Raw genomic sequence first — 13,144 nt, forward strand, 5'->3', positions numbered from 1 at the left:
ACATCTTATGGCAAAAAGCTACGAAGCCTTCAGACTGTTGCCCAAAACACAGAGCCAACTTGAAGGAGCCCACTGGCCAAAGACAGGAGACTCTAAGCATCAAAATAATGCCTGCAATTGCTTAAACTCATCAAATGTATAGAGTTCCTACAAAAAACTCTCAAGTTCATTCACCAGCCACGTCTAGGACCAGACAGGATACTGGGCACCAGATTTTATTCTCAAAGCTGGTTAATCAAGGGAGAGAATCAAGTTTTATCTATCCTTTCTTGTTCAAGCTGCATTTCAGGGCAATCAAATAACCACGAGTGAGGTCTTCTGCCCAATACTAAATACAGAGGAAATGACAGAACTTTAAATCACCTTTTGCAAGATTCTTAATGCTCATCAAATGGCCACTAAAACCCGAAGGAGAGAGGCTGATGGAGAACTTTATTACAGCTGGGCAGTCTGACATCTGAACCCACTGATCCAACTTGAGTACAGGTTGGAAGACCAAGTATTGCAGGTGTCCAGAGACGATGCGATTGGGAGCACAAAGACCCCTCCTCCCCAAAACTGAGTTCAAATCTACTTTAAAACTCTCATTTGAATTCACCTGTTCACAGGACATAGAGACTGGAGAACACTGGTTAGACAATACCACAAATGTACAATAAACCCGAAGAAGAATGTGCAAACTCCTTCTACCGGACCAACTACCCAGCCTCTTCAATAAATAAAACGTGTGTATGGAAAGGGACGGAGATTAAAATCGACTTAAAAAAACGATCTTCTAGGGGCACCTGGGTGGCCCAGTCGGTGAAGTGTCTGACTTTTGGTTTCAGACAGCTCAGGTCCTGATCTCAGGGTCTGGGATTGAGCCCCACGTCAGACTCCCCACTTAGTGTGGAGTCTGCTTAAAATTCTCTCCCTCTGCCCCTCCCCCACCGCTCGCTCTCTCTCTAAGTAAATAAATCTTAAAAAACAAAGAACAGAAACAAAACAATCTTCTAAACCAATTAAGTGAATCTTGTTTGGGCCCTGATCACAACTTACCAACAATGAGAAGCCACTTTTAAGACAAGGCAATGTGGTCATGGAGGTTGGTCATGAGGAATCACTGTCCATTTAACTGCATGTAATTATGAAAGCCCTTATACATACTGAAGTGTTTTACGAATAAAACTAAATCACGGGGTCTGAGATTTGCTTTTAAAGTACTCAGGGGAGAAGAGGGGCAAAATACTGCTGGCGAGCATCGAGGATTCAGAACACTAACCTCTCTTCTACCCTGTAGGCTTAACATTGTACTTATGAAATGTTAAATAAAACAAAAACAGAAACCAGGGACACAATAAAGACCAGAACGCAAGACTGCAAAACACCAAATCTATATTTACATCCACATATAATAACATAACTTTAAGCTGAAATATATCATAAATAAAACAAGTAATGTCTACTGTTTGACAAGTATCAACAATTAAAATAAATCAAACTGGAATGAAATAAATACATAAACAAAAATCCAACGGATTGTACCTCTATTATATGTACTGTTGTCTCAAAGGAAAAAAAAAACATACAAAACCAGTAGTATCCCAATAGTTAATACTGATGGACCAAAAACAAAAACAAACAAAAAAAATTTTTGGAGTACAAGGGCTGTGAAAAAAAAGGACATTTTTATGCATTCAGAAATTCAGAAATGTGGTGAAGAAAGGAGAAATCTGAAAGCCCCCCAAATTTCAGCATGACATGAATTGACTTGTTTTCAAATAGATTTGGTGATTTTTTTTTTTAAATACAGGTTTAAATTTCAGCCCTCTATTATCTTGTATCCCCTTTTTAAGATTTACATTTATAGTCACAGCAAGCTTTTCTGCAACACTCATTGGATTAGGCAAAGATCAAGTCAATCATCTTGCAAAAATGTGTTAATCTTCAAAAATAGGCTATAAAAGTGCAAAACTATGAAAACAAAAATCTAGATTATGTACATATGGCTCAGCTTATGAACAGGAAACAAGGTCAATAGTGTACGTTTTCCTGATACAAAGCACTTCATTGCAATACCAGCAGACGGGTCTCTAATCAGCTCTCCCTTTCACACGGGAGTTAAGACTTCCGTCAAGTACGCTTCATGTTGCATAATGAAAACAAAACAAAAAATCAGGGTTCTTTTAGGACTTTACTCCTGCTCTAACGCAGAAGGGCAGGGCAGGACAACTTAACAGTGCAAATTTATTTTTGAAACAGTTTTCTTAATAAAATATTTTGTGGTTGCTAAACCAATGTACTGCTGAAGAAACTCAGCCACGGACAGCGTTATCAAGGGAACCAAAGTTTAAAACACCTAGTAAGCCAGCTGGTGGCTACCCTCTCTTTAAAACCCAACCTGCGTATGCACTGAGAAAAACGCTGCTGCTCGAAACAACCAAAAATGGGAAGACAACGGAGGTCGAGAAGAGATCACATCTTCCCCATAACCAGAAGGCTCAGCCTGCAGTTCCTTCTTCAGAATCAATGTGTCTATAATTAACTCAGAATGTCCACAGTTAACCCAAATGCCAGGCACACCAAGACTTCCAGATACAAACCTAAAATTTACCCAAAGACGTTCATGTCCTTTTTAAAATTGCTTCCAATATGTGTCATTCACATGTATAATTCAGCATTTCTTTTTACCTACTAATTTCAGTGAAAGCCAAACAACCTGAATTTTCCAACAAAAATGCTTAATTTGATAGAAAGTAAATGCAAGGGACCCCACCTACGATTTGGTATGTTTACCGGACATGTGGCGGCTCCACAGAGGACATGCTTTCTGTAAACACACACACTTAAAAACCCCACAATCCACAGCACTGTTTCCGGGAAGGGGTCACGGATCTGGACACTCCCTTGGTTGACAAAATGAAATTTGCAATAAAAGGGCACCGAACTCAGAATGGCTGACCTCAGTACATGCAGCACATAGTCATAGAGGGTCAATACTTCCGTTAACAATTTTGTTAAGACAATAGACTGAGGAGGATTTAACATAATACAAATCATTGAGAATTAAAAAAAAAAAAAAACATACATTTTAAACGAAAGAGCACAAATAGCAGGAAACTGCTCAAAGTGGTGAGCTACATTAGAGAAAAAGAGAAACGCACAGTATCCAAACAAGCAGGTTTAGAACTTACAATTATGTACAGAGTTACCTGAGGTGCAAGCATCATAGACTTTCTCCCCACCCCACCCCCCCCAACCCAGATGGTTTCTTTCCAGCAGCGCTCAAGTAGGCAAAAGACTCTTCTTATTTGGTCGATTCTAAAAAAAATATGATTCAGGGACAAAATAGAGATTTCCAGTCTCCATTTGTGTACAACCCAACTGTTGCAACTATAGTTTTTATTGCTATTTGGTACAAAAGTTAACAGAACAACGTCACAAAACCGTAGTGTTCCTGGTGTGTTACATGCACGGCACGGTCACAGCTTATATTTCACGGGCTTCCACCGTCTGCTTTCTCAAAGGATGGACGAACTCCATTCACGGACAGTACACACAGCCATCAAGACCTACAGAAACAAAGGTTGAGAAGCCATGAAGATAAAACTGAAAACAGCTTAGAAAATCTGTAACAGAAAAGTGCAACCAACAGAACTAAGGAGATCTAGAACTGCAATGAGTTCCACTTAAACTCAAATGTTGCATCGAAGGGGCGCCTGGCTGGCTCAATGGGTGGAGCACGTGTAGAGGTTACTTAAAAATAAAATCTTTACTTAAAAAAAACACGTTGCCATGAAAATATCAGGACTCTTCACACTGGCACCTCAGAGACACCTCACTATATACTGAACAGTGATTTAGTGAAGATGATTTTACCGAGATTCAGAATTCCTACCAGTTACACGGAGTCTGGCAAAGGCAACTGTCACTGACGAGAAACTGAAAGTTTCTAACACTATTTGCTCAGCCAACATTTAACAAGCTGGATCAGTGATATTCCCAGCAGTGGGCTAGGCAGGCAAGGGAACACAGGAGTGTCCTCTCAAGCTCAGCTAACAGTGAAGTTGGACACACAGGTAAGGGGGGTGGGGAGGTGATGGGGATGAATCACACCTGCACAGGGAGCACAATGGAGAAGTCCCTAGTTCCTGGCAAACATTTTACAGGAATGATGTGTGAGCTGGTCCTGGAGTATCAGGGAGAGGTGATCTGACATACAAGATGCAGGAAAGATGTTCCAGGCAGAGGGAAGTACAAGCAGAGAAGCTCAGAGGTTACAGAGAGGACAGGCCTGGCCAACGGGACAGTGCACATTTGCTGTCACTGACCGACTGTGCCATCGAGTACGGGAAATCGGTGACGAAGGATCTGTTCCTTGTAATCCATACATTATTCGTTTTTGTTTTAACAGAGAGTGAACTTAATCCCATTCCTGTGACAACACTTGACTCTCATTCTACTTTCACTATCTGAGGGGAAAGAGGAGTGCAGACCCGCATGAGGCTGATGGGCCCCACGCGTGTCCCCCTGAAAACAGGAGGGAGAAACTCTGCCCTGGACCAGGAGTCTAGATGGCGGTCACGTGACAGGACCAGGGCTTCTGCGAGAGAACGCAAATCTGTCCATAAGCTCCAATCTTTTCATTCAATGTATCGGTAAAGGAGGCCTAGAGTAACTCTTAGGCAACTGGCCAAGCTTGGAATTAACTAAATTACTATGCGTGCAACTATGACAATACTGCAGTTTCTGGGTATCTACAGTTATATACATCTGCCATGGGAACCACCAAGACCAAACGCAACTACTTGCTCCTGACCCACTCCCCTCACCCCACAGATAAGGATGCACAGAGGCTTTGAACAAGCTCTTTAATAGGAGGGCTGGGGGGGAGGAGGTCACAGGCTTTGGTTCCTGCAGACCTAGGACAGAACCAGAGTTAAGCACTGGGCAAGTTACACACTCCAAGACTTGGTACCCTCATCTGTAAAGCACACCCAGGGCCTCCTAACCCAGGGGTCAGCAAACATTTTCTATAAAGGGCCAGAGTGTAAATATTTTCAGCTTTACAGGCCCTGCACTCCCTGTCACAACTACCCAGCACTGCTAATGTGGCACAGAAGAAGCCATCAACAATACAGAAAGGAATGGACATGGCTGTGTGCCAGGAAAACTTTAGAAACAAGAACAGGTGGAGGGCAGTTTGCTAATCCCTGGCCTGATGCCCCCTGCTGTGGGAAGGCTTAAGTGAGGTCATGATTATAAAACACTTCAAGGCAGAGCACAAAATAAATGCGTAGTAAATTCCAGTTGCTATTACCATTATTACTATGATCATCATCACTGATATCCACAGACCCTGAGAACTCAAAGTTTTAAAACACTTTAAAATCAGGGCGCCTGGGTGGCTCAGTTGGTTAAGCGACTGCCTTCGGCTCAGGTCATGATCCTGGAGTCCCGGGATCGAGTCCCACATCGGACTCCCTGCTCAGCAGGGAGTCTGCTTCTCCCTCTGATCCTCCCCCCTCTCATGTGCTCTCTCTATCTCATTCTCTCTCTCAAATAAATAAATAAATAAAATATTTTAAAAACACTTTAAAATTAAGGGCGCCTGAGTGGTACAGCCCGTTAAGCATCCCGACTCGGTTTCAGATCAGGCTGTGATCTCAGAGTCTTGAGATGGAGCCCTCTCTCCCTCTCCCTCTGTGCACCTCCCCCCCCACCCCCGGCTGTGCTCTCGTGCTCTAAAATAAATAAATCTTGTAAATAAATAAATAAAAGTAATTTTACTTTATATTCTACAGGATAAGTTAGATGGTTTATTTTCTTTTTAAGATTTTATTTGACAGAGAGAGACAGAGCGAGAGAGGGAACACAAGCAGGGGCAGTGGGAGAGGGAGAACCGAACTCCCCACTGAGCAGCGAGCCCGATGTGGGACTCGATCCCAGGACCCTGGGATCATAACCTGAGCGGAAGGCAGACGCTTAACGACTGAGCCACCCAGGCGCCAATTAAGTAAAATCAATACATCACATACACTCACCTTTCTTAGACAAAATAGGAAATCAAGTTTTTTTGTCATTTGGTCGATAATGTGCATTTCCAATAAAATTCTCATAGTTTCTCTTTTGTAGCATGCTGCTAGACAAGTGTTGGTACGACACAGGTCTTTTTCCTGTTCAGAAAAAAATGTGAAAAGATGTTTAGAATTAAGTTCAACAACTGGGAAGGTGTTAGGTGGGTTGTCAGAGGTCAATTTTCACCATTCCTGACTCGTAATGGGATCAAAATACACCAGCTGCATGCATGTTGCAAAGTTACAACTGAAACGTTTTTAAGTGCCCTGAGGATATTTGCTAGTACAAAACTTCAAGTCATTAAAGCTAAAATAGATCTAAGTACTATGGTGTCCTTAGTAAGAACTAAAAAGTCAAGATCCAAGGTTTAGGCACAGAAAAAAAAAAAAAAAGCCAAAAAATGGTAGCATAAAATATTTTAAACTTATATGCATCAGAAACCAAAACTGTGGGGAAGGAGAAAAAATGATTTTAAAAAAGGATTTTACAGGGTGCCTGGCTGGCTCAGTTGGTGGAGTGTGCCACTCTCAATCTTGGGGCTACGAGTCTGAGCAGCACCACGCTGGGTGCAGAGATTACTTAAAAATAAAATCTTTAAAAAATTAAAAAGGATTTTGCTTGCAACACAGAGCCCAGACTCTTCAAGTTAAGGCAAAGTTTTGACTCCTGTCCATTTTAAGAGCTGATAGGGAGAAAGATAGACAGTTTTGATCAAAAGGCTACAAAAATTAATATTTCATCACAATTTTTATGAAATTCACTGGAGTGTGTGAAAAAAAAACTTCTTTAATTTGCTATCCATACCAGATCAAATGGCATCCAGCTATCCTGGGTAAGAGTGTTGTCACTACACAGAACCCGTAATTTGAAGTTAATACAAACTGAGAGGTTTCAAATGGATTTCTCTTTGGAGCTGCACAAACCAGCAGGACTTCCATCCGACAAAGGAAGTGGTTTAATCAAGTTTGCCAAGTGGAACAAGGTCTCCAGGACACTCTGACCTACCTCTCTACATGCACAGGTACGCACCACACACCTCTAACGGAACGCGGCCAGGAGGAAGCAGGGTTTTGAAAACATTTCCACGGGGAGAACTCCAAAGTAAATCTACGACTTTTAACAATTTACCCATTTGGGGAAAAGGGCGTCCCTTTTAAAACGCGCTTAATGTTTAACGAAGGCTAAAAACTGGGCAGCATGAGTCCAGAATCCTAGCATCAAAACTGTTCAAAAGACTGCTGTTCACTGGGGTTCTTATACTTTCTGTTCCTGCTTGGGTGGAGGGCCCGAGCTCGGGGGTGTGTGGGGTGGGTGTTCACTGTGAGGTGCCACCTGCTAGCGGGAACTCTGCCAGCCGCGTACATGGCAAAGGGACAGAAGCCGAGGTCCGGCTCCGAAGGACTGCGCCGTGGGGAGCGGGGACCGAGCCCCAGCACCAACCCCGGACTGGACGTGCACGGGACGCCGGCCTTGGACAGTGAGGGAGGCACAGGGCTCAGGGGACACCGGAAAGCCAGCCCCCAGGATCCGCCGCCCGCCGCCCCCCAGGCCCGGGGTCTGTCCACCCCTCCCCCAGGCCTCACCGTCGGCGGCGGGCCCGCAGGCGAAGAGCGGCGCGGGCGCGGCGCGGGGCTTGGGCGGCAGCGCGGCGGGCGGCGGGCACACGCACTCGGCCGGCAGCAGCGACTGCAGGCCGCGCACCACGTGGTACTTGGGCAGCTCGAAGGCCCGGCGGAAGGCGGGCGCCGGCGGCTCGGCGTCGGGCCGCGGCCGCTTGGGCAGCGGCTCTCCGGGCTCTGCGGGGCGGCCGCTCGGGGGGTCGCGGCCCCGCGGCGCCCAGGGGCGCTCCGCACAGCCGTTGGCGGCACCGGGCGGGGCGGGGGCGGCGGCGGGCCCCCGGGGCTTGGCCTCGGGCCTCCGGCCCCTCTCCGGGTTGGCGGGCTCGGCCTGCGTTGGCCGGGCGACCCCCTGAGCGCCCCCGAGCTGCGGCGGCGGCTGCTGGTGCTGGTGCGGCGCCCGCGGCGCCTTCAGGTTGCTGGGCGCTAAAGTGCTGGGGTCGAGCCCCGGGGACGGCGGGGGCCTGGCGGGCGCGGCGGGGCCCGGCTTCCCGCGGTCGCGGTCGGCGGGCGCGGCCTTGGCGGGCGGCGCGGGCCTGGCCCGGGGCTTGGGGAAGTGGGCCAGCGGGGGCACGTCCTTCCCCAGCAGCGCGGGCGGGCAGCCGGTGCGCCGGCTGCGCAGCACCGACTTGCTTCTGCAGTTTTTGTGGATGTCGGGGTTGTATTTATGCTCCAGTCTCTGGTGCATCATCAAAACCTCCGGATAAAAGGTCTTGAAGGTACAAAATGGGCAGGTGATCCCTGGGATTAAACTCTTGCTCAGAGAAATGGCGGGGCAGCCGTGAAGCGCCCCGAGGGACAGGTTCAGCGGTTTCTCCTGACAGTCCCCGCTGGCCCTGTGCTTGCCGTCGGCCGCCGTCCCCACCTGCTCCTCCCTGGGGCCGCCGTCAGCACCGTGGGCCGCACTGCTGTCCGCGCGCGCAGGGACCCCCGCCTCTGGCCTACGTGCGGGCTCGGGGGGCTGAGGGTCACCTGGCGCTCTCTTCGGGAACACGTCCAAACCCGCGGGGGCAGGAGCTTTGCCCATTTTATCAGTACTGGCATCAGTTGCATTTTTATTGAAATCCTGAGTATCTCTGTGTACTGGTGATTGGACAGTGCTGCCCAGAACATTCTGAAAGGTAGAGGCCATCCCCTTAAGTGGCTTTGAAGGTGGGCTGCCTTTAACATCTTTGGCACCATCAAAACATCTTTTCAAATTTTTGGTTTGCGCACCGTCGGCGGCTAGTAGTGCATCTTCGGTCTCCTGGTTTTTCCCATCCGTCTTGACTTCGGCGGCAATATCGATCTGCTTGTCCTTGTGATGCCTCTCCAGGTGATACCGCAGAGATGTCTTCTGTGCCGCAGCATAGTCACAGAATTCACATTTGTATGGTTTTTCACCTAAAATGAGAAATGTCACTGTGTCACACAAGTTCATGAAAAACATCTAAATAGATCTTTGGAAGCTAAAATTATCTGCCAGGAGAAAATACAGGGTCTTTCCTTTTCCCTTTTCTCTCTACGAATCTGCATATCCAGGATTTTTCACAAGTTGCTCGCTTTATCACCCTTATTATACTGAATATTTGAAAATGTGAACACATGTCTTTAAAAAAAAAAAGCACATTTTAAACTTATTTAACCTTCATAATAGCTCTATGGAACAGAAGAGTATCATTATCCTGCTTTTACAGGAACACTGGGGCACAGAAAGGTATAATGACTTGCCCAAGGTTGCACGCACAGCTAGTTGAGTAGGAGAGAGGCAGTTCAAGTCCACCCAGCCTCCTAAACCATTATTAGGTCACAGCCACTTCTACAATCTAAAGAAAATACTAAATATATTCTTGTTGCCTTCTAAATCATAACAGTTAATACAAAAAAAAGCTGTGGCATGAAAAAACATAATAAGATGCAACAGTAGTCAGAAACTAAACAAGAAACAAACTTTGAAACAGGAACAGTTCAAGTTACAAGAACACTAACAGACCTAAAATGACAGCTACCATCAACACACCACACACTTACTCTTCAACTACTACAAGGGCCTAACAGAATATTTGAACAACAATATAAAAGAAGTCAAGACACAAAGCTACACTGTAATTCTTTGAGCTAACAAGAATTTTAAAAATCTAGGAAGTTCCTTACCTGTATGCGTTCTGAGATGAATATTGAGGTAATAATTTGAACGGAAAAACTTCCCACAATAACTACATTCTCTTGAGGACGTAAGATGCTTTATTTTTCCTCCATCATCATTTTTATCTTAAGCAGAAACAAAAAATATTTCTGTAAGAAGACAGCTCAGGTACACGAGTTAAGACAAGCTAAGAATTCTTGATGGAAACGGTTTTGTTTTTTTTTTTTTTTTGGAAAGCATAAAATAATTTTTATATTAAGTGTTGGGGTATACCAGAAAGGACAGGAACACACCAAATGCTATTTTGAGACTGTCTGAAGTTTTGGAAGCTTTTTATAACATGCGTGCTGTTTCTTGGTTTTGTTTTTGTTTTCTGAGTACAGCAGAATTTGGTGTCCCGGATTCAGTTCTTCCTTTGCCTCAATCACAGGAAAGATCATTTAACAGACTGACATGCATGGGCAACTTTCTGTTCTCCCAACATGTCTGCAACAAGCAGGATCTGGCAGACTGAAGCTGGACCTACAGACACGGGCTAGAATAACCAGCTTCTTCAGAATAACTGATTTAGAAAACTGAGCCAATAGAAATTGCCAGCTTCCCCAACCACCAGGGAAAAGAAGTGTATCTTAAAATTGGGCCAGCTACCACTAGAGGGTAGCAAGCACCACTTAATCTTTAAGGAAAATAAAAGGTTTCAGCATTGGGTCAAACACCTAAGAAAGTTTGTCAAAATTCAGCACATTCTGGAAAGCAAATTGTATCATTCACAAGCGCTCACGTGGCCAAAAATACAGCTGACATCAATCTGTCCCCAAATGACAATGGGCTAAACCATATACTTCAATCTCTGCAACGACCAGGACAGTGTATCTGGGTTGCAACAGAGTAAAGGCCCACTGCGGACATTAATTAAAGGATGATTATACCTAAACACCAGCCCTCCAAAAGACGAGTACATTGCTACAGTTAAGATACCCGCTCCCCGCTGCCTGCCAAAAAAAAAAAAAAAAAAAAAAATTTAACACCCGTAAAAATGAGCGCTAAAGTTCTGGATAAACCTCCTCTTACTGAAGACTGTACTCCCTACACTGCAGTGAGGTCAAGGAGGTGGGGTCACCTCTTAAAACTGAGCCTAACTAAACTGGCTCTTTTGCCTTGAAAACTGTTAACTCCAACTAAAAAGGCCTCTTTTCCCTGCTTCTTCCCAATTTTGTATTTTAGATTACATAGATCTAGTTTACGATTTTAAAAAGCAGCTTACGGGCCCCGCTGCGGGCAGCCTCCAGGACAAGAGGAGGGGACCGCATGACCCCGGCCCCCAACCCCCTGGGGAAAAGGTATGCACCACTGAGCACCTCTGCCGTAAAACAGCAGAGGCCACCACTGGCCGTGAAGACTTAAAAACACAATCACGTGAAAAACCACTATTAAACATACTATAAAGTTGAACAAACCCCAAAACAAAACATTTACTTTGCCTTTCGAAAAGTCAATCTCAAGAAAGCCAAAATCTAGACCACCACATCATAATATAAACTTAGGAAAATCAATTCTCTAAATACAGAAGGCCCAGCTTTGTCTTACAATCATACCCAATGAGCTGAGTTTGAACCTTACTGCAATTTCCTACTCCCAAGTATGTGTCAGGATTTATGGTATGTTGCATCATATCCAAAAAGTTATGAAATGGGTCTGTTTTAACACAAAGGACGTGAAATGTCCACATATACCTGGTTCCTGCTCCTTTGGCATCACCTCTGATTTATAGTTTCTGAAAGGACTGCCAACTTTTTATCAAGAGGCTGTTGAAATTATCCTTGGGAGGTGGAAGACAAGGGTCGATGAACCAATTTTGCAAACAGAGAAATCAGGGCGAAGAAAGGTTAAGCAACACGTAATCAGCCACAGAATAATGCAGTGGCAGAACCAGACTAAAGGCAAGTCGTGGCGCTCCCAGCTACCACCAGGCATTCTATCCGCCTGACAACCAAGATTTCTACCAGGTTCTTTCGCCCACACCACCTACTGGCAGAATGCGACCAGCGATCTCATTTCTTTCAGGGCAATGGGGCAGCTCGAGGATCCAACCATCTCCCCATTACTACATGCCCCTGAAGAGGAATGACACTACTAGGAACCACTCTGAAGACAGGTCTCTGTGTTCAAGGCCTTTTTTATGATGTCATGAAGACACCATAATGGTATTTTCTAGATTTCTGAAGACTGTGGTATCCTAAGTGCTAGGTTTCCTGTGTCCCCTGAAACTCAAAACATCCTAAATCCTCAGTATGAACACTACTGTTCTCAATCCATCTTGTGATGGCAAAAAGAACCTGACACTGGTTTGGAGCGTGAAGCATCCAGTGTATCATCCAGTCAAACTCATCTTGGGTCTCACACGAGTTCTCACAAGCCAGCCACATACCATCAAGTTAGTCAAAGAAGGTAGCAGCATCTGCTTAAACCAAAGACTACTTTTGTGAATGATAACGTCCCTCTAAGACTAATTCATGTTCCCACCATTCAGTTGTTGAAGATGCCAGGGGTTCTTTTAACTGTCGAATTTCAAGCAGCAAAATCCCTTACTCAAACAAAACATTATTAAACAGACAGAAGCAGCAGCTCTGGTTTAAGTACAGATGGGCAAGACCTGAACCACAGGTGGGATCCTGTCTTGGATAATGCCCATTGGGCTTCAAGAAGTAAGAGGTCCCTAAGCCTTCAGCGATGACCCCCGTTTCCTCTAAGAAGCCCTTAGTTCAAGAAAAATCTGAGCATTTGAGATTCCGTTAAACCATCTTTGGTGTGTTCACATTCCCTTTATTTTACAGAGAAATGGTCTTAGTCTCTGAGCTGTTAATGAACACTCGCCCACCAGACAGGACTGGGTACCAGGTAGCACCAAACAGTTTCTCTAAAGATACCCTTGCTCTGGCCTACAATCATTCCCGGTACCTTTTGTGACTTAGAACACCAGCCAGAGTAAGCGCATGAGAGCTGGGTCTCGGAGGACAGGGAAGTCGGTTGCATGTAAGGACAACCTGTTTTTAGAGAGAAGCTCAGGTATGCCAGAACCCCTGAAGCAAAGCCCAGGGTCTCTCAACCCTGACACCACTGACCCTGGGCCACATAATCACCAGCTGCGGGGCCGCCCTGCACACGGCAAGTGGGATGTTCAGCAGCATCCCTGGCCTCCCCGCACTGGGTGCCAGCCACACACCAACACGGCTGTGACACCCCAAAATATCTCTAGACACTACCAGATTCCACGGGGGGCAAAAATGCCCCAGGTCAGAACCACCGCCTCAGACTGATGCGCAAGTGAAGATGATGTGTGTCCTCC

At 45.6% G+C, this 13,144-nt stretch overlaps 1 protein-coding gene across 6 annotated transcripts in view; it reads right to left on the reverse strand.

The window, feature by feature from the left end:
* Positions 1-3,347: 3,347 nt before the first annotated feature.
* ZNF217 (zinc finger protein 217) overlaps positions 3,348-13,144 on the reverse strand; it is a 36,543-nt gene continuing 26,746 nt past the window's right edge. For all 6 annotated transcript variants that reach the window (XM_088026803.1, XM_088026805.1, XM_088026806.1 and 3 more), the window contains 4 exons: positions 9,807-9,923; positions 7,641-9,056; positions 6,024-6,155; positions 3,348-3,551 (listed from right to left, as the gene is read on the reverse strand). In XM_088026803.1, the coding sequence (XP_087882929.1) occupies positions 6,046-6,155; positions 7,641-9,056; positions 9,807-9,923 (1,643 nt within the window). In that variant the 3' untranslated portion in view covers positions 3,348-3,551; positions 6,024-6,045. The remainder of the gene's footprint in view (positions 3,552-6,023; positions 6,156-7,640; positions 9,057-9,806; positions 9,924-13,144) is intronic.

Source organism: Eumetopias jubatus, unplaced genomic scaffold, assembly GCF_037043125.1.
Source record: "Eumetopias jubatus isolate StellerSeaLion01/CBP00866 unplaced genomic scaffold, mEumJub1_p1.0 scaffold_9, whole genome shotgun sequence".
NCBI lineage: Eukaryota > Metazoa > Chordata > Mammalia > Carnivora > Otariidae > Eumetopias > Eumetopias jubatus.